Here is a 23064-nt window from a genome sequence, read left to right on the forward strand (position 1 = left end):
CCTGTCCCTTTTTCCCCCTAAGGTAAGTCTTTCCGCTCCCAGGATTGGAATGACTCCTTACCCTCTCCCTTAAAACCCACATCCTTTCGTCTTTCCCTCTCCTTCCCTCTTTCGTGATGAAGCAACCGTGGGTTGCGAAAGCTTGAAATTTGTGTGTGTGTTTGTGTTTGTTATTGTCTCTATCAACATACCAATGCTTTCGTTTGGTAAGTTACAGCATCTTTGTTTTTAGATATATTTTTCCCACATGAAATGTTTCCCTCTATTATATTTAAATGTTTGATTGTATTTTTGAAGGTGTTTGCAGCATTGCACTGTATAGATGTGCTGCACAAACTCACTGGTGACAAAATCCATGTCACATTCCTATCCTGTGTACCTGCTACCTCTTTCTTCTGCATTCCTATCCTATGCAACTGCTGCCTAACTTTCTGCCATCAGCCAATCTTCCCAAACTCTCCTTCCTGCTTCCTGCCCCTTTCTTCCCTGACCCACTCCACATGACACAACCTCTCATCTAGTCAAACTGCAATTCTCTGCCACAGTGTTCAGCCAGATAGTGTAGCTGTACAGGTGTTGTGTGTGTGTGTGTGTGTGTGTGTGTGTGTGTGTGTGTTGCTAGCTAGAAAATGGTTTTGTTTGAGAGCTAGCTGTAGTAACCACAATCAACTGCGGGAACGCCTTGGGCTGCGGATCGGAGCCGCCAGGCGGGGAAGCCGCTGGCGGTGAAGCACGCGCCACCGGGTAAACACAAGGACGAGTCAGACAGCAGACCAATGACAACCGACAACAACCGACCACGACCTACTCTGACTGACACAACAAGGAAGAGATAAACAATGGAGGTTTGTAGAAACCACAACACCAAACACCAACAGTAAATCCACTCGGAACCAGAGCCAGGCAAAAGTCAACAACGAGCAACGCCAAGAATGCAGTACCGCTGAGATAGAAACTCAATCCAGAGCGAGTACCAGACTGACGGGACTAGGGCAGAGTGGGTCCCTATATACGAAACCGGAGGGAGCGGCTATTGGCCACTGTCTGCAGGTGGCGTAGCGGTGGCACCCTCACTGCGCGGAATAGCTGCTGCGGATGCGGAGCCCTCTATGGGCTGACCACGTCCATTTGTTCTGGCGCGTGTTCAACTTCCACGGTGTGAGGTACTAGACTAGCAATATTTTCAGTCTACTTTATCTGCCTGTCTACAGCTCAATGCCTCTACTACTCAGAGAACTGTTACCTTTCCTTCTAAATTATTTAAATATGCAATTATACAGTACACTCATAATTACTGCAGCATGTAACTGAAGTTCAGTGGTTTACTATGGTCCTATTTCAGGTGAGATGCTCTCCGAACTGGTGGACCCAATTATACAGGGAACTTTAGATAATATGAAATACAAATCATCGTGCAGCTCTCCCACATTGAAAAGCTTAGGTGGAAGTGAAAGTTACATTAACTGCCAGGAAAAATAATTAAAACCATACAGGGATTCAGCCCTAGACAAATGACCTTGAGCTCTGACACTACATTATGCACTGAACTGGATAGAGCATTGGTTAAGGCACTTCTGGTATCCCCAGACGTGTTACTGCTACGACACAGCATAATAAAGTGTAGAAATTAGAAATTTTTTTATTAAAACTCATTAACATAGTCATGAGCAAACTCAAGTCAATGCCAGGGCAGAGGCAGAAGCAGGAAGCAAGCCAGTATGATGCAAGTAGGTCAGGTCGACAACACATTACAACACTGTCTGCCTGAGTGAGGACATGCCTTCGACAGGAGGAAGACATGACAGAAAACAAAAGGAAGTTAGACAAGCATATTCATTAGCTCATAAGACATGTTACAAGAAATTCTCTCTCTTTCACAAGAGTACATAGTGAGGAATGAACCTGGCAGTAAACACCCTGTTAAGTGAATATATCAGAATGAGGAGGACACACAGCACTTGATTCTATGATTACAACACTGTAGTGAAACTATGCCACAGATGTATGAACTAGGCAAAGATGTACTCGAGATGAACATCGTGTTGCTCACTGCCTGCCATCTGCTGATGGAGAAACAGTGTCTTCCGAAAACACCACACTGCAGGGTGCTTTCAGCACAGAACTTCAATGTGGAAGCCAGCAACAGGGCCACTTGGGGTTCACATTTCTGTTCAATTCTCAAATGCCTCCAAGGGCTTGCAACCTACCAGGGATAGAGAGGAGATCAACCAACAACATGACTACAGACACCATCTACATTGTGGGTGGGTAATCAAGGGTCATCATAGAATTTGGAGTGGGACCAAGGAAACCACAGCAGCCAGTGCAAGAACCACTTTGTGCAGTGCAATGGCCACTGACACCTTCTCCTGGGTGTGCAACTGCTGAGCTGACTCGATGGACATAAGATAGAATCCAACATGCAGCTGTATGTGCCCCAGCTGAGGCTGGAGCAAAAGAACGACGACTTGTAAACATTGCGAGTAAATGACTGGACTCATGTTTTACTAGCATTGTTGATGCTTGACAGGTTCCTAACAGCTGTTTTGATCTAAAGCAGAGGCGTCTCCACTCAGCCCTCTGTAATATCGAAGTTGCCACTATTCTCGCATGGCTGAAGAAACTACCAGTCCAAGATTAGATGCTGCTGTCAGCACCACTCCCATTGCATCTCATGGACAATACGTTTGACTGCAGTCTGTAAATATAGGGATCAGCCCTGTAGCTTGCAGCCAATGCTCTGTTTACTGGGAATTTCATCTACAACTTCTTGCTATGCCAGTTTGTTGCATCCATGCTATACGTTTTTTCTTGGACTACTCTTCGGCTTTTTAATGTGACTAAGGTATTGGAATTTGTGCTATGGTCTGGTCTTGTTTGCAATGTTCCCTCATTGGATTTCTTTAAGCCTACAATGACTGTGCTGCTCTAGGCTGATAGCACAAGTGTGTGTGTGTGTGTGTGTGTGTGTGTGTGTGTGTGTGTGTGTGTGTGTGACAGAGACAGAGACAGAGAGAGAGAGAGAGAGAGAGAGAGAGAGAGAGAGAGAGAATCACTTCAAATCCCTGTTCAGCTATTCAATTATGCTATTCAGGGAGTATTTCCTTTCAAAATGGACATAGCATTGCTCAGTTTAAGCTTTTGCCCCATCTTTAATTGCTTTCTATGTGTTAATATATTTAGTGCAGGTGATGTGCCACTGCTCTTAAGCATTAAATAAAATGATACTTCCAATTGAAGTAATCGTACTATGCAACACATAATTATCAGTAACAAAAATAAAATTATTGAAAGTAATCTTGCATCAAAGTCATGCATTTATACAACTGAGTAATCTTAGGGAAATTTGTGATTTCTGTATACCCCACTGACATGTGTCTATCAGCAGTATACTGGAATAAGTATATACTGGCCAACTATTCTGCCCACATGTAAATTTACCGACTATATTTTACCAAACAAAAAGTAAGCATGTAATGGTTATAAACCACATTCAAATTGCAAGTGTGCAAAGTCAATATAGATAACAAAGCTAGAAATGAACTTTTATGTCAGGAAGGAAATCAGAAATGTAGATTACGAGAATTTTAGGAAAGGATAGATTGCTATGCACCATAAAGACCTTAGTGCAATGACCAGTCGGAGCTGCTGGTGGTAGTGGTCATGTGTGCCTGAAGTATGCTTCCTTGAGTGAATTTATGGATGTCTTCTTTGCTGAAGAAGGCTTTGGCTGCTGAAAGCTATAATATGTAACAGTCTTTTCGTTGTGCCTGTCTACAAGTCAACGGATCATCCTTACGGTGAGTAGCAATCTATCCTCATCCTAGTATTGTTGACATTCCATGTTGGAGTTTCCACTGTTTGATTATGAGAATTTATTCGATAGACAGGTACACCAAATAAAACTGGGCAACAAGTGCAGCATCTTAGAAAATGAAGGTTATAAAGACATTGATGAAAGAGGCAATTATTAGACAAGTACATAGGCAAATGCAAAATATGTACAAAGAAAGCACAAGAAAAGAAGATCTCAAATGGAATAAGGAAAGTATTAAAGAGAGAGTAAGATTTCTAAACAAACAATAATATGAACAAGACAGAATTTCTTAACTAAACAAAACTATTTGGATACTTCTTCAGGTGGGTCAGAAGAAGAAATCAGAAATTGGTAAGAGAAACAACAGGAAACAAAAGGGCATGGAAAAAAATTAACTTATTTTGGATAGGTAGTACATTTCACCAGTTAAAATGAGAGCAGACACAGCAACTAATGACAGGAAAAAAGTACAAATATTTAAAGAGATGAAAGAGAGCATGAATATTCATACCGCCCCACAGAGAGTAACAATCCACAATGGCAGTGTGAATATGTTAAATATGTATTCAGGATAAGACGTGAATCATGATAATTAACAATGAAAATAATGACAATATATAAGTAATGGCAGTGAGATGTATAAATCCATGTGAGATACAAGGATTGGTAAGATGCTGGGAGATGATTAAATCTGAAGAGAAGAATATACAAAATAAAATTTGCAAAATTATTAATGGCATAAATCTGTTATTGGATGAGATTCACCTTGAGCAAACACAGTTTTTTTTCTCTTCATTTTTACCCAGACACATTTTGCAGAAGTTACATGGATCATCACTGTTTTTTATATTCATTTATTTATTTAATGCTACATGCTTTGGGAAACCAGAAAAAATGAAAAACTGTGAAAAAAGATGTTACAATCTCTCTTTTTTCTGGTTTCCCATTATCTTCACTGTAAAAAACTGCACTTCTTCAGTTTACAACATCATTGTGAGAGTGGAAGTCTAAAAAGTACTGTTTTTCACAGTGAAGATAACTGGGAACCAGAAAAAACATGACAAACTGTGAAAGAAAAACAACTTAATGCAAAACATAAAAAAACACAGCATGTGAGAACAATAAAGAAAATAGAAAATCCACTTATGCTGTAACTTCAGCAAAATATATCTGGATAAAAATGAAAAAATTGCGTTTACTCAAGATGAAAAAACAAATTTATTTTTATACAAATCTGGACACGAGAGCATCAACTGCAAGAAGAATATTAACAGCATATTTGTAAAAGAAGGCAGTTCACCAATGAAATAATGCTGCAGCCATTCTGCTTCATTGGAAAGGCAAATGAAGCGTAAAAAAACCATATGCTTATCAGCCTCCTATCTGTAATATACAAGATATTAAGTAAAGTTATCACCAACCACATAGAAAGAACATTAAGTTTTGACTGAGCACTGGAACAAGCTGGTTTTGGAAATAAAGGTAGAGTAATGTATGTAACAGTTCAGACAAGATGAGAATAGAAGCTCCTGAAATGTGGTGCTACAGAAGAACAATACAGATTACATGGGTAGATCATGTAACCAATAGGGAGGTATTCAATAGGACTGAGGAGAAAAGAAATCTGTGGCATGACTTGACTAAAAGAAGGGATCAGTTGATAGCACACATTCTGAGACATCTGGGAATTACCAATTTACCATATTTACCCAATCATGAGATGAGGCTTCTTTTCCAAATTCGTCATTTGAAAAATACAGGGTCGTCTCATATTCACAGATTAAACTATTGCAGCTGAGGTTAACATTTCTGCATTGTTAAGTCGAGTATATAGGTGTCGTCTTACATTTATAGATGAAAGCTTTGGCTATTGAGGTCACATACAAATTTATTTTGAAGAATGTGGAAGCGCAGGGCTGGGCAAATGATACTTGCATTCAAGCAGGCTCAAAATTTCCCAATATGCCAAAGTGCTCAGTACAGTATCAATGCTGCTCAAACAATCACATGACATTTGACTCATATGGCACTAGTGGAAGGGGTGTGCGAGAAACTATTAACTACCCAATACAACAGTCTACTGCCCTACTCAAAATGTGACAATTCTGTGAAACATAAAAGGGAATTGCATTATGTTCTATCATCCTACAAACTCTTGTTGTATTTGAACAGTTTTGCAATAAAAGTTCTCATACTTGTATGGATACCATATACAAACATTAATGCTGATTGTTAAGTAAAGGCAACACTTAAAACTGAAAAATGTTGTTCTTCAAAAAACATTACTTGATTCTGAACACAGATTAATATTTTATTTGATTATGAGAGAGTGTAATGATTTACCAAGTGGGTTGCACGTGAGAAATTCATCCACTGTTCATGAGTTAGAATACTGAGTAAAAAGTTTACTAGCTTTTAATCAGCTTTAGAACATAAAGGAGACATTCTGGTGAAACAAGAAGGAAAATTAATATATTATACTGTAATAGTTGTTGCAAGAATAAACTGCAGCAGCAAGACCCATTATGAAGATATACCAAGGATGGCACGATGAGTGAAGTTTGGAAATTGGACTAAATTGTGATTGTGATATTTCATTTATGTATTAATTGCTGTTGTTATATATTACTTGCAGTCCATGTTTCACAGTTGCTCAAGAACAGCACTGTGCAAGTATTGGAGGGGGGAACAGGAGTACCAGCTTGGCTGAGAACTAGGATGAGTGTGGGGAGGGAGCAGTGTGCGGGCAGCAAATTATGTCATGTTGCCAACCGTGGAAATATATACCATGTACTTTGGTCTTTTAGGAACATCTACCACATTTAAACTGTAGTTTGCCTGAATCCATTTGTAGTCATAAAGGAACTGATTTTAAAATTTGACAAATACTCAACAATGCAGGGTGAGGTAAAAGTCTGGATACATCCCTATAAACCTCGAATGATGTGGGGAATCATAATGGCGTCTGGTATGGGATGTCTGTGGGTGGGGGCGCAACGTATAGGAGCTACGGTAACAGTGACAGTCATCTTTAAATCCACCATCTTGGATTTGGGTTATGTGTTTCAAATGGGAAGGGGGCCATGTGGCTTTTTGAATTGCCTCTTTCTTAGGAATATACATGTGAACTCTATTTTAAGATACCTTCATTTGCGTAGGAGTTATGACCGGTCATGAAATGAAACTGCATGGAAGTGATCAATTCTGTTTATTGTTGCAGGTGATCCACAATGGCACACAACAGCAGGCATGCATTGAAACTGTGTTAATGAGCAGTGGATGAAGTACCACAGTAACTGCTGCCAATTTCAATGCCTGGCATCCTGAGAGAAATGCCATTTCAAATATGACAGTATTAAAGTTATTGGACAAATTTTGTGTAACAGGTTCTGTGGTGAACAAGCCACTCAGTGGGCATCCAAGAACAGCCACTGATGAGGAGACTGCAACAGCAATTTTGGCATCATTTGTGAAAGGTCCCCATCGCAGTATGCGTCGATTATCAGCAATATCTGGTGTTAATCAGCATTCAATCCTGCGTGCATTCTGCACATACACAGTTGCGTCATCTCTCGGAGGATTACGAGGTGCAGTTTGCGGAATGGGCTCTGGATCAGTGTAACAGAAATCTAAACTTCATACAACAGATGTTGTTCAGTGACAAAGCTAGTTTTTATGTGCAAGGAGAAGTAAACAAATAGAATCATTGTTACTGGTCAGATGCAAACTCCTTCAGAATGGAATCCTGTAAATGTGCTGGTGGTGAAAAAGAGACGGTTTGGTGCATGTTTGGGGCACAAGAATCGTGGTTCTGATGTTTATTTATGGAACCTTGAGTGGAGAGAGGTATCTTAACATGCTCTGTGATTGTGTGTTTCCAACACTACTGAATCCACAAGATGATTCCCCAACCTTCTTCCAACAAGACGATGCACCTCTCCACTATTCTACCAAAGTCAGGCAGTTTCTGGATGAACAGTTTGGAGGTCACTGGATAGGTAGGAGGGGTCTTACTGAACGGCTACCACAGTCCCCTGATCTTACACCTCTTGACTTTTATCTGTGGGGACATTTAAAATCATTGTATATAAGGTAAAAATCAACAATTTAGCCCACCTCTGCTGGCATATTGAGGTGTGTGCCTCTGTTGACCCACAGATCTTGCAATGTGTGCAGCAGGACTGGCAAAAAAAGACTGATTGTGTGCGAGCACAATGGAGGTCATATTGTGAGTACACTGTCAAGCTGACTATCACAAGTGTCCTAAACTTTAACAGGTCATAGCTCCTACAAAAATAAAGATATCTTAAAACAGATTTCTTACGTGTATTCCTGAGAACGAGGTAGTTCAAACTAATGTGCCACATGATTCCCTTCCCATTTGAAGCAAGATATATTTCAACATTCTTACTTCAGTATACTGTATTTACTCGAATCTAAGGCGCACCTGAAAAATTAGACTCGAAATCAAGGAAAAAAAAATTATCACCGATCTAAGCCGCACCTGTAATTTGAGACTTGAAAATCAAGGGGAGAGAAAAGTTTTAGGTCGCACCTCCAGATTGAAACAAAGTTGGTCCATTGTAATATGAGACACAATTTAGGTCGAATGAATGACGATACAGCTACAGTAGTTTGGTTCGAGTCGTAAGCTTAGCTTAGCAGTTAAGCTTTACCAGGTAGCCATTGCTATGCATCAGGCGCTCCGTCCGTATTTATACGGGTACCCTTCCTTTTTCACGTCCTTCGTCTGGCTTGAATTGATTGCTTATTTTTCTTTGATCTGATAAGTGCCGTTCTCTTTGTTATAGGTGTTTACGTCACTCTAAGCTAAAAATGCATTACTGTACTGTGTCAGGCATTGTTTGTCACATTCTGATAATGAGTGTTTACGACCTGTCGCCGCATGGCTTGCTTTTGCGGGCGCTACCGCCGCTTACAATAAAAAAAAATAAATAAAAAAAAAAGAGGAATTGTCTCAGTAAAGAAACAATGGTAAGATACTGGTATTTGTTGTTATTTACCCTGCTGCTTTCTTTGATAATGCTCAACAGGAACCAAATAATAGACTGCGTATGATACAAGATGTTCTGAACGAGAGTTTTTCTCCGTTTGAAAATCTTTGCAGACGCCTCTTTAGTACATTACATTCTGCACAGAAATTAGAGTCATCGTAGATTTAAAAATCTAGTCGATTGCCTTGCTCCATTTCTGACTGTATCACTATTAGGCATAAGAATAAGATGAATATAAACATCACATGGGATGTATATTCTTCCGCTTTTGCTGTTGTCTCACTCTAAATTCATAGTTTATTAGGCAGACAGGATTTAAATGAGATAGCAGCAAACACGAAAGAATACATGGCAAAATGTTTATATTCGTATTATTCTTATGGTGAAGAGAATACTGCATGTGATTCACAATTCATAAAAGTTCCTATTAGCAATGATCTTTCTCACAGGTAGGAAAAATTTCAGAACGTAGAGTTGGCCATATTGACAAACATCCCAAATAGTCTTGCCAGTCAGATTTTCGTAGTACATTGAAATGCTGCTACATTCGAAGATGAACAATACGGAATTTGTATTTACTTCGTTGGATAATGTATGAAAATGCAGTGGTTGAAACTCGGGGCGGAGAAAAAAAGCTCGTCTTCCACCTTTTTTTTAATTTTATTTACTGACACGGAGGTTTTGGGCTCATATTTATCTTTGTGCCTGCAAAGCATGGCTGTGTAGCGCTACATGTATTGACGGCAGAAGTTAGTTGTGGCGGCACCTACCAACATTTTTCAGAACTTCCGCTTACTTTGCACTCGATTCTAAGCCGCAGGCGTTTTTTTCGATTACAAAATCGGAAAAAAAGTGCGGCTTAGATTCAAGTAAATACGGTAGAAGCGAAATCCAATATGTATTCAGATAAAAACAGCTGTGTTCTCAGGCCCCACAGTAACCCACCCTCAGAAATCACAACGTAGGAAGAAAACGCCAAATATTTGTGACAATGAAGACTTAAATTTCAGAACTGTTCTGTTAGGATAATGAGGATGAAATATAGTGATACCACAGATGAATGGTCTGCAAATAAATGTCAACCATTTATTTTATTTTTCCTTGTATTATCAAAATGTAGACACTCAATAAACAGCATAAATTTAGAGTACGTGTAATGTTAACTTCCTAGTATCTGTCTATAAAACAGTTTGCAATTTTGATTAGCCAGAATGCGTTAAAAATAAATTTTTCTCAAGAAGCCACTTGAAAAAATGGGGGTTGCCTTATAATCAGTGCTGTCTTACAGTCAGGTAAATACAGTAGTAATGGAGGGAAGTGTTTGGGTTGAAGATTGTAAAGTAAGACCATGAAATGGATACAATAAGTAAGTTAAAAAGGATGTAGCTGCATTAGTTATTTGTTGATGAAGAGGCCTGCACAGTACAAAGCAGCATGGAGAGCTGCATCAAACTAGTCTTCAGACTGAAGACCACAACAACAACAATTCTAACAAACTTTGTAATAACAGTCCTTGAGAAATAAGGTATTTATTCAATATACTGAAGAATGAAATGTATATCAATGTTACAGCTGCTCTTAAACTTTATCAAGATATTCAGAAATTCAAAACTGATAACAGAATTTGGTAATTAGATTTTAAATATGAAAAATCTTCTAATCCTACCAGTCATATCAATGGATGAAACCATACCATTGATATGTACAGCTATGTCCGGTGGGGTCGCTGCAAATGGGGAATAACACAGTATCTTCAGCTGACAGGTCAAGAGAGTACGCCATTGGTTGATTTAATGCCAAGTAGTCAATGACCCAATCTGATTTCTGCCTGCAAGTGAATTTGTTCATTTCTATGGCTGACTAAAGTACTGATGACAACTCTGCACCATCCCAATTATTCTCTGGACTGGTCCATGTAATTTATTTTTATTTATTTGCTGCTTTCTTTTAGTCTGTTATCCATATAAAAGAACAGACCAAATATTGAACATGAACAATTCTAATGGTCTGCAAATGCTATTTAATGGGGGGAAATATACATAGAATAACTACATTAAAAATAACTAAAAAAAGTCTGGATACTACCATTTGGGCATCTGGCACACAGATATCTGCTCATCCCAAATCCAGAAGGCACACACTACTGGTCTATTACACTATGCAACATTGGTAGATCACAAATTTTGTAATTTGTAATCCTGGACTGCACTACTACCACACTATACTACACAACAGCACACAACACTACTGTTCTTGGTATTAGAACCCAGCTGGATCTCTCATTTGCCTGGATGATTATTCCCTGGCGTACTGAGGTGCAACACAGGATTCGAAGGGGCTATGGCACCCAAGGTGGCTGTCAGGTCTCAGGAAGTCCTTCCTGGTCCTCCCTGAGGCTCATCTTCTCACTGCTTCCAGAATGTTGTTGTATGTGGCATGTCTCGTTATCACGATGTAAGGCCCCTTCTTGGTTGTCTCTCAGCATTGTGGGTTTGTGGTTCATAAGCCAATATCTTAGCTGTAAGCAAGTTCAGCTTATGCCATAGTTCTTCATTCCTTATTATATTGTAGACTGTTGCTTTTCCAAATTTGTTCCTGTCTGTCAGTAACATCTTGTCTAATGACACACTCTCAGATGATGTGATCTGGGGTACCCATTGCTCCACATTCACAGATGTTTGTGGGCACTGTCCTATTTTCGGTAAGTACTGGGATATGGTCCATGTCTCAACAGATAATGTATAGCTCCCTTGGTCGGAAGGAAGTATGTCATTCCTTTTCTTTGTCTTATGTTAGGAAGGAACTGGTAGGTTCTCATTCCTGTTTCTCCACTATCCCAGATTTCTTGCCATTCTCTATCAATGCATCCTTTTATTTCCTTACTCAATACAGATTCTTCACCTTATACTCATGCTTTTTGAGCCAATACTGGGCACCTGTCTTTCTTACTGCTGCATCTAGATGTAGCAATCCTAATTTCACCAGCAATGTCTCAGTCAGTGTTGTTCTATATGTGTCAGGTGCTGAAGTACACTTCTCTTTGGTCACTGTAGAGCCTGTGCTGTCCTTACCTTTCTGGCTCTTTGAGCCCAAACGCCCCACCCGTAGCCCACAACAGCAAGTAAGATTGCATTGTGGTACATTCTTATTGCACTTAGTGGCAGCTGAAAACTTCTTTGGCCAACTGCAGCTATTTTATTTACGATTTTAAGGTGTCTCATTTCTATGTGTGCTTGGAAGTTTTGCTTTTCATCGATAGTAATTCCTTTTCTGTACATAGGATGGCCATTATTCTGACTGCTTGATCTCTCATTCTTGATAATGTTCCTTTTAGTAACAAATAGACTGCTTTATGCACTGCTATTGTTAGTATTTTTCTATGCACCAGTTGCTTAGTTTTTCAATAACTATCCTACTTTTTCCTCTACTTTAGCCCTTGTGTTAGCAGATATACAATTACCAGATCATCTGCATAGGTGATGCAGCCCCCAATGTTTGTTATACTCTGAAGCTTGTTCAGTAATGGCTCCAAACCAACATTCCAGAACTCTGGACCACAAACAGAGCCCTGTGGACACCCTTTGATGGTGCTCCGTGTTGCACCTAGGCCTGATTGGGATATGAGTACAAAGACGTCTGCTTACTGCTATTCACTTCTACTTTGGCGAACTATGATACCATTCAGCTACGCAATTGTTTTCTGCCTCACATACAGGGTTATTGCAAATGATTGAAGCGATTTCACAGCTGTACAATAACTTTATTAATTGAGATATTTTCACAATGCTTTGTACACACATACAAAAACTCAAAAAGTTTTTTTAGGCATTCACAAATGTTCAATATGTGCCCTTTAGTGATTCAGCAGACATCAAGCCGATAATCAAGTTCCTCCCACACTCGGCGCAGCATGTCCCCATCAATGAGTTCGAAAGCATCGTTGATGCGAGCTCGCAGTTCTGGCACGTTTCTTGGTAGAGGAGGTTTAAACACTGAATCTTTCACATAACCCCACAGAAAGAAATCGCATGGGGTTAAGTCGGGAGAGCGTGGAGGCCATGACATGAATTGCTGATCATGATCTCCACCACGACTAATCCATCGGTTTTCCAATTTCCTGTTTAAGAAATGCCTAACACCATGAGGGAAGTGTGGTGGAGCACCATCCTGTTGAAAGATGAAGTCAGCGCTGTCGGTCTCCAGTTGTGGCATGAGCCAATTTTCCAGCACGTCCAGATACACATGTCCTGTAAGGTTTTTTTCGCAGAAGAAAAAGGGGCCGTAAACTTTAAACCGTGAGATTGCACAAAACAAGTTAACTTTTGGTGAACTGCGAATTTGCTGCACGAATGCGTGAAGATTCTCTACCGCCCAGATTCGCACATTGTGTCTGTTCACTTCACCATTAAGAAAAAATGTTGCTTCATCACTGAAAACAAGTTTCGCACTGAACGCATCCTCTTCCATGAGCTGTTGCAACCGCGCCGAAAATTCAAAGCGTTTGACTTTGTCATCAGGTGTCAGGGCTTGTAGCAATTGTAAACGGTAAGGCTTCTGCTTTAGCCTTTTCCGTAAGATTTTCCAAACCGTCGGCTGTGGTACGTTTAGCTCCCTGCTTGCTTTATTCGTCGACTTCCGCGGGCTACGCGTGAAACTTGCCCGCATGTGTTCAACTGTTTCTTCGCTCACTGCAGGCCAACCCGTTGATTTCCCCTTACAGAGGTATCCAGAAGCTTTAAACTGCGCATACCATCGCTGATGGAGTTAGCAGTTGGTGGATCTTTGTTGAACTTCATCCTGAAGTGTTGTTGCACTGTTATGACTGACTGATGTGAGTGCATTTCAAGCAAGACACGCTTTCTCGGCTCCTGTCGCCATTTTGTCTCACTGCACTCTCGAGCGCTCTGGCGGCAGAAACCTGAAGTGCGGCTTCAGCTGAACAAAACTTTATGAGTTTTTCTACGTATCTGTAGTGTGTCGTGACCATATGTCAATGAATGGAGCTACAGTGAATTTATGAAATCGCTCCAATCATTTGTAATAGCCCTGTACTACTTGTTTACTCCAATGTAATTCCAGTTGTGCTACTCCCCATTGGCTACTCCCAATTGTTTTCATTTGTTGTTCTGAACAATCCACTGAATCAGTAATGGTTATAAACCATATATCATTTATTTTGTGTTTCAGTGTAATCAACTTTTGAGATCTAGACTGGGGACCACAAAACCGAAACTGTCCTACACAGCCTCAAAGAAAATGTTGAGGGTGTTACATTGGGGACATGAAAAAGGTATAGGTGTTTACGAAATGTAACAGAACCATCTTTGTTTTGTTGATGACACTGCACTATTTGCCTCTAGCACAAATAATTTCATCAACTATAAGGATAATTTATGGAAAAGTTTGAAAGGAGCTCTGAAAAACTAATTATGTAATAAGACTACAAAACTGTATAATCAGCAAATAGAAAAGTAAATAGCACAAATTTACAATGAAACCATGTAAACAGAAAATGAGATTTTGTAGCAGGATGGAAAAGAGCAGAAATAAACAGAAGAGTAAAACTGGACTGGAATTATTATGGGAAAACCAAGCTTACGATGTGTCTGAAAAGGAAAGGTTACAATTGGTTTATCTCATCAATTTTGATGAGGGCAAGGAGACATGGACTTCTAATGTGAAAACCATTAAAAAACTGAGGGTTACTTCATGAGCAATAGAGAGCTGCAATTGAAAATTACTAAGAGAGACAAGAAAGCAAATAATTGGATCAGGGAGCAAACTGGAGTGGAGGATGTAATTATGACAATAGTGAAAATGAAGGGAAGGTGCACTGGACGTATAGACAAATAAATGGATGGTAGAAGGACAAGGAGTCCTTTTCTGGAGGCCAAAAAATAAGAAGGCACAGGACAATGACCTAATGATTATACAAATGTAGGGGAAATATAGATGTGTGCAGCTCAAGATTATAATGAAAGGAAAAGTCTAGACACCAGTATTATTCAGCAGTGGATGTCAAAAGGCTGATAATGATGACATGGAAACAACAAATTTATTGGAACACCAGTCTGCATTACATAACACATTAGAGAGATACAAATATTAATAGTAATTTTTTAAGCCTTGAAAATAAAGTGAAACTACACAAACCCGAAAAGTTTGTCGTAGGGCACAATTTGCACTGTAGTCATCTTGCCAGCGATCCTCACGCATTGCTGCTAACCTACTGAGAGTTGGCATGATAGATTTAGCTCCTTTCTGATCTTTGTCACCATGTTCCAACTTAAACATAGCATCATCAAAAAGGCGCTTACTGGTTGCCTTATCTTCAGGAACAACCTGTTCATTTTGTGTCGGATCCCATCTATTCTCTTGACGTCGGGCACCAGACACTATCACATAATCAAAATTCTGAAACAGAAAAAATCAACAATGTAAATACCACATAAATGAAATCAAATCAAACAGAACAGTTTGTCAATAACATAGAAATATGAAGGATAAAGAGAAGAAAATCAGTGCTACTAAATATGAGTCAGACCAAACAGACTGTAATTAGAGGTGTGTTCTGCTATCTCTGGATTTATTTTCATGTAAATTATGCAATGTAGGGCTTTCAGGAAGTCATGAATAATTACACTCAAGTACACAGGTGCCAGTTTAAGTTTCAGGTTTGTGATTAAAAATAGCCTCAAAGCATTTTCTTATAACATGTATTTGAAATACTGTTGGAAAAAGTTCCACAGACTTTCAGTCATGTCCCACTTGAATTAGTGCTCAGTTGGGACACTCATCAGTCAACATCAACAGACTAAAAGCCTTGTACAAATGTCCAGGTGGAAGCATATAATTCAGAACACTCTCCTGCCATAACACTGCTTAAATAATATAAGGAAATATTTCCTTGGGGTGCACTGCAGACATTGTCTCACATCTTACAAACATGGGGTACCAAACTGCCCCCTCCCCCCTCTTCCCATCTCCCTGCCCTCCACAAGTGTAATGGTCTGTTGCTGCTGAAAAATGTTGCATTGTGAATCACTGTCATGGGCTTCCACGAGTCTCTTTCTCTCCATAGCCACCATATAAACTGATTAAAATGCTTCTTAATCAGTGGCAATGGAACATAATGATGAATCATAAATGACAAAGAGCACATTTTTAATGAGAAACATGTAAAATAGCATAAGAAATGTGTGCCACTATACAAAGATGAGCTTAGTCCTGAAATTTGATCCGAAGAAATGAACTGTGCAGTTTATGCAAGTTACAGTGTTTTCACACTGTAACCTTGTTTGCACCCAACAACCCCATCATTCTATTATTGAGGCGATAGATGTTCTTGATCATATTTTGCTTTATTGCTTGTATTATGTTTTCCATGTCTGCCAAATTTGCCATACGCTTCTAGGTGCTAACCATATAAATAACTGAAAATGAAATACACAACTGAGTGTTGTACTTACTTTATTCTTTGTAAGTTACATGTACCTACAATGTTATGACTCCAATTTTATAACAAATAAGTCCTAAACATAAATATCACACGATACAAACAACTGGAAACAAAACTCATATCAAACAGTAACTACACTTCTGCAGTACCTTATTTCCAACTCCCGATATACCTAGTCCTCTAAATACCAGCTGTTACGGTCATATGCATACAAAGTCATGAAGGAATTGAGACACAATATCATAATCTATTATCAAAGCCAACTTGACTGTGACTCCAAGAACAGTACTGCTGATTCCACTGATGTCAAACAATCTTTCCAAAATTATGTTTTAGTATCTGTATAAGTTATCCATATTGGGAATGTTGAAGCCACTTTAATACATTACCCCATATTTTGCTGTCATGAATAATAAGTTCAGGGACACTAAATAATTTGGCTAATTCCAAAACTGTATCATATGTGAACAAAGGAAGCTGCTTCATAATATTCAAACTTAAATAAAAGGCTGTTTTGAAAAGTAACATTTATTCAGCAGATGCTAGAAGACAAAATATTGCAATCCAAACATATCAGCCGACTACGTCACTAAAATATAAATGAGAATATTAAATCCTCCATACATTCAGAAATATTACAGATTCACACAATCTAAGAGCAGTTGTGGAATCAGCATAAAACTCCTTTACAATTAAACAATTTGCACAAAAATTCTCACGCCTCTTAAATTTCATGTACTTTATTTTGCTAAGATGGCAGACAAGTTTGAGACTATTATGGTGGACTCGCCCACAACTGCTACGACATTAATATACAACAAAGAAATTTAATATGTGCAACAGAAAACTCTTTTAAGTTAATACTAATATAAATAAAAATAAAGCTAGCCTTCGGGCAGCTTAATTCTAATATTAAATATGTTTTTATACTTCATTTATTGCCATCACATCCCTTAAACTGGTGAGGAGACTGATTTCTTTAAATACATTCTTGGCTGACAAAAGGGTAATGTGAGAGTGAATTGATGATATGGTAGGTCACTTAGACCCACAATACTTTAAACTTTTGTGACACCAACCAATAGCAGCAGTGTGTAAACATATCTGGTGTCAACCATTACAAATTTCTGTGAGTTGTTGGAAGATAAATGCTGAGTTATGATGATGTGTTTTATTTAGCAATAGTTACATTGCACAAAGCTACAAAACCTGACAGCCCAAGTGAACATCAGGGCCAGAGACCTGGAATTTACTGCATCCACCAAATTCATCGTATTAGTTTGATGAAATTCACAAGCTGACCTTGTGACATGTAATACCAAATGGGAGTTCAAACATTTTTTACAACCCCACACATAGGTAAGACTACAGAATCCATCTTGAGGGGGGAAAAAAACTTTATGCTGGCTTCAAATATGATCCATAGTTATCCATCCAAATCATTCCCTTAATTTGATTGCTGTTGGTACTTACTGCAGGATCTGTTTTTATTTCAAAGTGATTATCACAAAGATGACACTTCATCCGGAACTGATATACTGGTGTACTGTAGTACATTCCAACTTTCTTTTTCTCTGCATTGTACCTGGAAAAAAAATCCTGTTATTTAAACAATTCTTTTCATATGTATAAATAAATTACCCTGTACAAATTCTGAATATAGAGAGGGAGAAAGCAGCAATGGCAATACACAATGCATACTATGAGAGAGAGAGAGAGAGAGAAAGAGAGAGAAAGAGAGAGAGAGAGAGAGAGAGAGAGAGAGAGAGGGAGAGAGAGAAGAGAAGAGAAGACTGATACAGCGATCAACCTTCAGTGCATTGTTTTGTTATCAGTACACTTAGCACAAACTGGTTGATTTTTCTAATTCAGCAATACAATACAGCTGCAACGAAGAGCAATGGATGACAAGCAGTACAATGTGTCAAAAGTTTTAATACCTTTTAGAATCGATCCACCTTTCTAGCAGCTACAGAATGTTATCAAATGTCTTTAATGCCTAGCAAAAATAAAGAATATGCTCATTGGTTCTGTACTCAAATCTCATCATCAACAGTGTTCTGCCAAAAGGCAGGTTTTCACATGGTAGTTCTACAGGCTGTCCAGTCTTCTGCCATCCTCTTCAGGTCTTCATAATTTCCTCTTCCCTTTATGTTGTCTATCATCTTGCATCTCCTTCTTCCTCTCAGTCTTCTCCCACAAACCAATCCTTCCAAAGCATCTACTAGCAAGCACTTCTTTCTCAAGGAATGTCCCAGCCAGTTCTTTTTCCTTTCTCTTACAACCTTCAGCAGACATCATCCCTCACCAACCCTTTCCAATACTCTTTCATTACTCACTCTTTCCATCCAGCTTACTCTCTCCATTCTCCTCCACATCCAAAATGCTTCTAACCTTTTTTTCATCCTCTCGTCTCAGTGTCAATGTTTCTGCCCCATATAGTGCGACACATCAGACAAAACATTTGCCAAACCTTTCCCTTACACCCTTATCTAATTTATGGAAATTCAAGTTTTCACCTCCTGGTGACAACTCACGTCTTCAGTTATTGTGCTTCCAAGATATGTAAATGCACTTACTTGGTTAATGGAAGATTGTCCTATTTTAATATTGGACAGTCTGCGTCTTGTACTGATGACCATACTCTTTGTATTTGCTGTGTTTATTTGCATCCCATAATCCACACAAGCTTCATTCAGATCTTTCAGCATGTTATTCACTGTCCACTCACTTTCTGCCACTAATACCATGTCACCCCAGCAAGTCTTATACATTCTACTCACTTTCCTCCAATACATATTCCTCTTTTCCCATCTAAGCCTTTTGCAATAATCTCTTCAAGGTATGCGTTAAACGACAGTGGGGAAAGGCAATAACCTTGTCTAACATCTCGTCCAATGCTGCTTCCTTCTGACATTTCATTTCCAATCCTTATTCTTACTTTCTGGTGTAAATATACATTCTGTACCAGTCATCTCTCTTTCCAATCTACTCCTTTCCTCTTCAAAATATCCATCAGCTTGTTCTACTGAACTCTGTCAAAAGCCTTCTCTAAATTTATAAAAACAGTAAAGATTTCTCTACTTTTTCCATATATCTTTCCCCTATAGTTCTTAACAGGCGAATAGCATCTCTCGCTCCTTTTCCTCTTCTAAATCCAAACTGCTCCTCTGCAATCCCTCTATCCAGCTTGCCATAGTGTCTTTTATTCAACACTCTCAGCATGACTTTAGCTGCATGAGAAATTAGACTGATGGTCTTATGCTCTTCACATTTTTTAGTATTTCTGTTTTTCTCTATTGGTATCATAACTGTTGCAAGGAAGTCCTCAGGCCATTCCCCTTTGTCATATACCTTGTTACAGAGGTAAACTATTTCTTTCCTTGCCTTGTTTCCCAGACTCTTCAACAGTTCTGCTGGCAAATCATCAATACCACATGCCTTCCTATTCTTCATCACCTTCAGCGTGTTTTCTACTTCTGCTTCCAAGATGGTGAATCCCTTTCCATCTTCCGGCACATATTGCTCCTCTTCAACATTAATTTCGCTTTGTATTTCATCCCCCTTATACAGACATTCAATGTATTCTTGCCATCTGTTCAAAACATGTGGTTATTCTGCTAGAGTACCATCTGCTCTTTATATTTCCATGTTATTCCTCTTTCTTTTATGTTCAAAAACTATCTCACTAGCCAGCCTATACATCATTTCATACTTGCCCTCTTTCTCCATTTTCTCTATTTTGTCGCATTTCTGTTTCATTCATTTTTTCCCTTGCTTCTTCAGTTTCTCTTCTTAATTCTTTATTCAGTTTCCTGTACCTCTTTTTGCCTTCTTCAGTTTCTACATCTTCCACTTTCTCTGCTCTTCCATCTTTTTCAACATGTTTTCTGTTCTCCATTCTTTCCTGGTACTTTTGGATACTCTAATTCCTAGTATTTCTTTGGCAGCATCTCTATGCTGGCTGGTTAGCATATATACCTGTATCAACACCAAATCTTTTGAACTACCCTCCAGTCATATCATCATCAGTCTTCCATCAATATATTGTACTTTCATTACCTAATTTTTCAGCTTTTGTCCTATCAATATTCCTACTCTGTTTTCAACCCTCTTGATTTCCCCTGAGTAAAAGAGCTTATAATCTCCACTTTCTATCTCGCCATTCTCTCCCCATCTCATTTCACACAAACCGAGGGCATCTAATCTGTTCCTTTCCATCTCCTGTTTTGCATTCTCTAGCTTTCCTGCTTGCAGTAGTGTGTCCTCACATTCCATATCCCAATTCTTATCTTTCCTTCCTTCACTGTCCCTTTCTTCCTTTCGAATATGTCTACTCTCAATGTGTTCCCCTCCCAGAGATCAGAATGAGGGGAAGTTTTAACTCCGGAATCTTTCACATGGAGAGACATACCATGTACTGCTTGGGAATGTAATGTGGTAGTTTCCCATTACTTTCCACATAGGCAGTAGGATGCCCAGCCTAAAATCAGCCGCTCACTACGAGTCAGATGCCGTCTGTAGCCGCCCCTCTGGGGTACAGTTGCTACTTGTACTCTTTGTACCCAAAGAGAAAAGGTGCCTCTTCTGCCAGCTTCACCATTCCAAAAGACTCTTTCTCTGCTGTTGCTGCCGTTGAGGTCTTATGCCTATAATGGGAAATAACAGGAAAAAGACATGGTGAGGACAGTTCTGGGACAGGAAAGGGGGAGCAATAGGCTGTTGTGGGACACACTTTGTCTGGTTCCTCCTCTTTGGCCTGCCCAGCTTGGGTGACCCTTCTGGTAGCTACGCTACCGCTGGCATAGCCCTCCGGATCCAGAGCATGCAAACCTCCTCACCCACCACACAGACAGTGCTACGTTACAGACAGTGCTACGTTAAGGCTGTGTCCCCTGAGGACGACTCAAATCTCACACACTGTGAATATCTGTAGCCCACAAAATCTGGAGTATTTCTGACAAATTAAAACTGTGGCAGATCAGGACTCAAACTCAGATATAAGCCTTTTATGGTCAGTGAACAACAAATCTTACTGTTTGGGCGTGCTTTACAGCCCAACTAGGACATGTCAATTGGAGTGCACTGCTCCATGAGGATGGTATCAATGTTCACATCCTGGTCTGGCACACAGTTTCAACCTGTCACTGCAACAGAGCACAGATATGTCAACCATGCGATATTCTGCTGAGTGTCTGAATAATAAGCTTCATTGGCTGTTTCACCTTGCACAGTGATCTGCAAAATCTATAATTTTACTGAATTAACCAAGTCCTCCAAAATTATGAACAAAGTAGGACCCAGGTACATGCTATAGCACTGCACTAGCAGCTGTACTTCAGAAGGTGTATTTAGCTACATGCATGTTTCATTTGCCTTTTTCAAGTTCTTTTATGATGCAAATGGTGATTTATTTCTTCCTTAAGATTATATTGATTAGTATTGACTTTTTGGTTGCTTTTGATATTATGATACTTAATGGCATATCAGTGTCCTAACATAAATACAGAATGGGGAGGATGAGGGGGAGTGAAAAGGGTGATGGTGCTGAGATAATTTTTTACATCACTTACATATACCATAAACAGAAATGATCCTACACATCCCCGAGATAGGCCAGATGCAACTTTTGTTGGTGAAGAATATCTGCTGTCCAGGATGACATATGGAATTCTAAGTTATAACAATGTGTCACAAAAGTGTCATATAACTAAACAGAATGCAGTTAAGTAATGAAATGATCTTTTGTAGGATCACAGATCTTGCATATAATGTTATTCTCTTGAACACAACACTTAAATGCTCATGGTGAATCAAAGAGAAAAATATTGTTTCACATTACCTTACTCCCATACCAATATGGTTGTTACATCCATCACACCAGATATTGTATGGCATCTCAAAGCGAATGATGAGGATTCCCATGTGCAACTTGCGAGCACGTTCTCGCAAGGCATGGGTCCCCAAGAATTTATTAAGTCCACCTTTTTTGGGATCATAGTCAGGTGGATAGTACAAATTGGTTCCTTTCCGTTCACCCATTCTTTACTGGAGCTGAAAAATATTAAATATGACAGTTCTCATTAAAGATAAATGAGAGATTTGCTTTTTCATGTGAGCTTTGTGTGACTGGCATAATAAGAAGGGGGTAAATCACATAATGGCAACAATGACAGTCATCCAAAAATAAAATACAATGTAATGGAGCCAGTGAAACACAATTATAACTATTTTGTTATTTAGTTCCATGGATCATGTTCACCCAATATTTCATTACAAAGTGGAACATGATGTTTCCAGAAATACACCCAAAATTTAATTACAATGTGGAACATGATGTTTCCAGAAATATTTTAATGTTGCTCAAAATTAACGTGTGAATTGTACATTCAAAGTGACTTGTAAGATACATTATGTTATCAAAAGTATCCTGATATCCATTGCTGTTGTAAAGATGACCACCTTTGTAACTAATACCACTTAGGGCCTTGTATTATAATAATGTTTTATTTATGAGGTAGGTTTTTCTCCATTTACAAACTTTTTTTTCCATTTACTAATACCTTGAAGGAATAATGAAAAACAGTTGTCTGGTTTCTGGATGAATTGATTTGGTGTGTAACTGATGTTCTCATTCAACACAAAGGTATTTGATGGTTTTTTTTTTGTTTGTTTGAGAGGCTTAATCTTGCATTTTTGTAAGTGTAAATTCATTAAGTCTGTAGTGGACTAGTTGCTCATTTGTTTCGTTTAGCAAGCCAGTCAGTCAGTCT

General features: G+C 39.0%; 1 protein-coding gene across 1 annotated transcript in view; it reads right to left on the minus strand.

The window, feature by feature from the left end:
• Positions 1 to 23064, minus strand: part of LOC126094593 (probable splicing factor YJU2B) — a 65782-nt gene that overhangs the window by 13117 nt on the left and 29601 nt on the right. Inside the window, exons 2-4 of the mRNA XM_049909061.1 lie at positions 22134 to 22345; positions 17765 to 17876; positions 14986 to 15246 (exon numbers count right to left, since the gene is read on the minus strand). Coding sequence (XP_049765018.1) covers positions 14986 to 15246; positions 17765 to 17876; positions 22134 to 22333 — 573 coding nt within the window. The 5' untranslated portion in view covers positions 22334 to 22345. The remainder of the gene's footprint in view (positions 1 to 14985; positions 15247 to 17764; positions 17877 to 22133; positions 22346 to 23064) is intronic.

The sequence above is a fragment of the Schistocerca cancellata genome, chromosome 8 (genome assembly GCF_023864275.1).
Source record: "Schistocerca cancellata isolate TAMUIC-IGC-003103 chromosome 8, iqSchCanc2.1, whole genome shotgun sequence".
Lineage (NCBI taxonomy): Eukaryota > Metazoa > Arthropoda > Insecta > Orthoptera > Acrididae > Schistocerca > Schistocerca cancellata.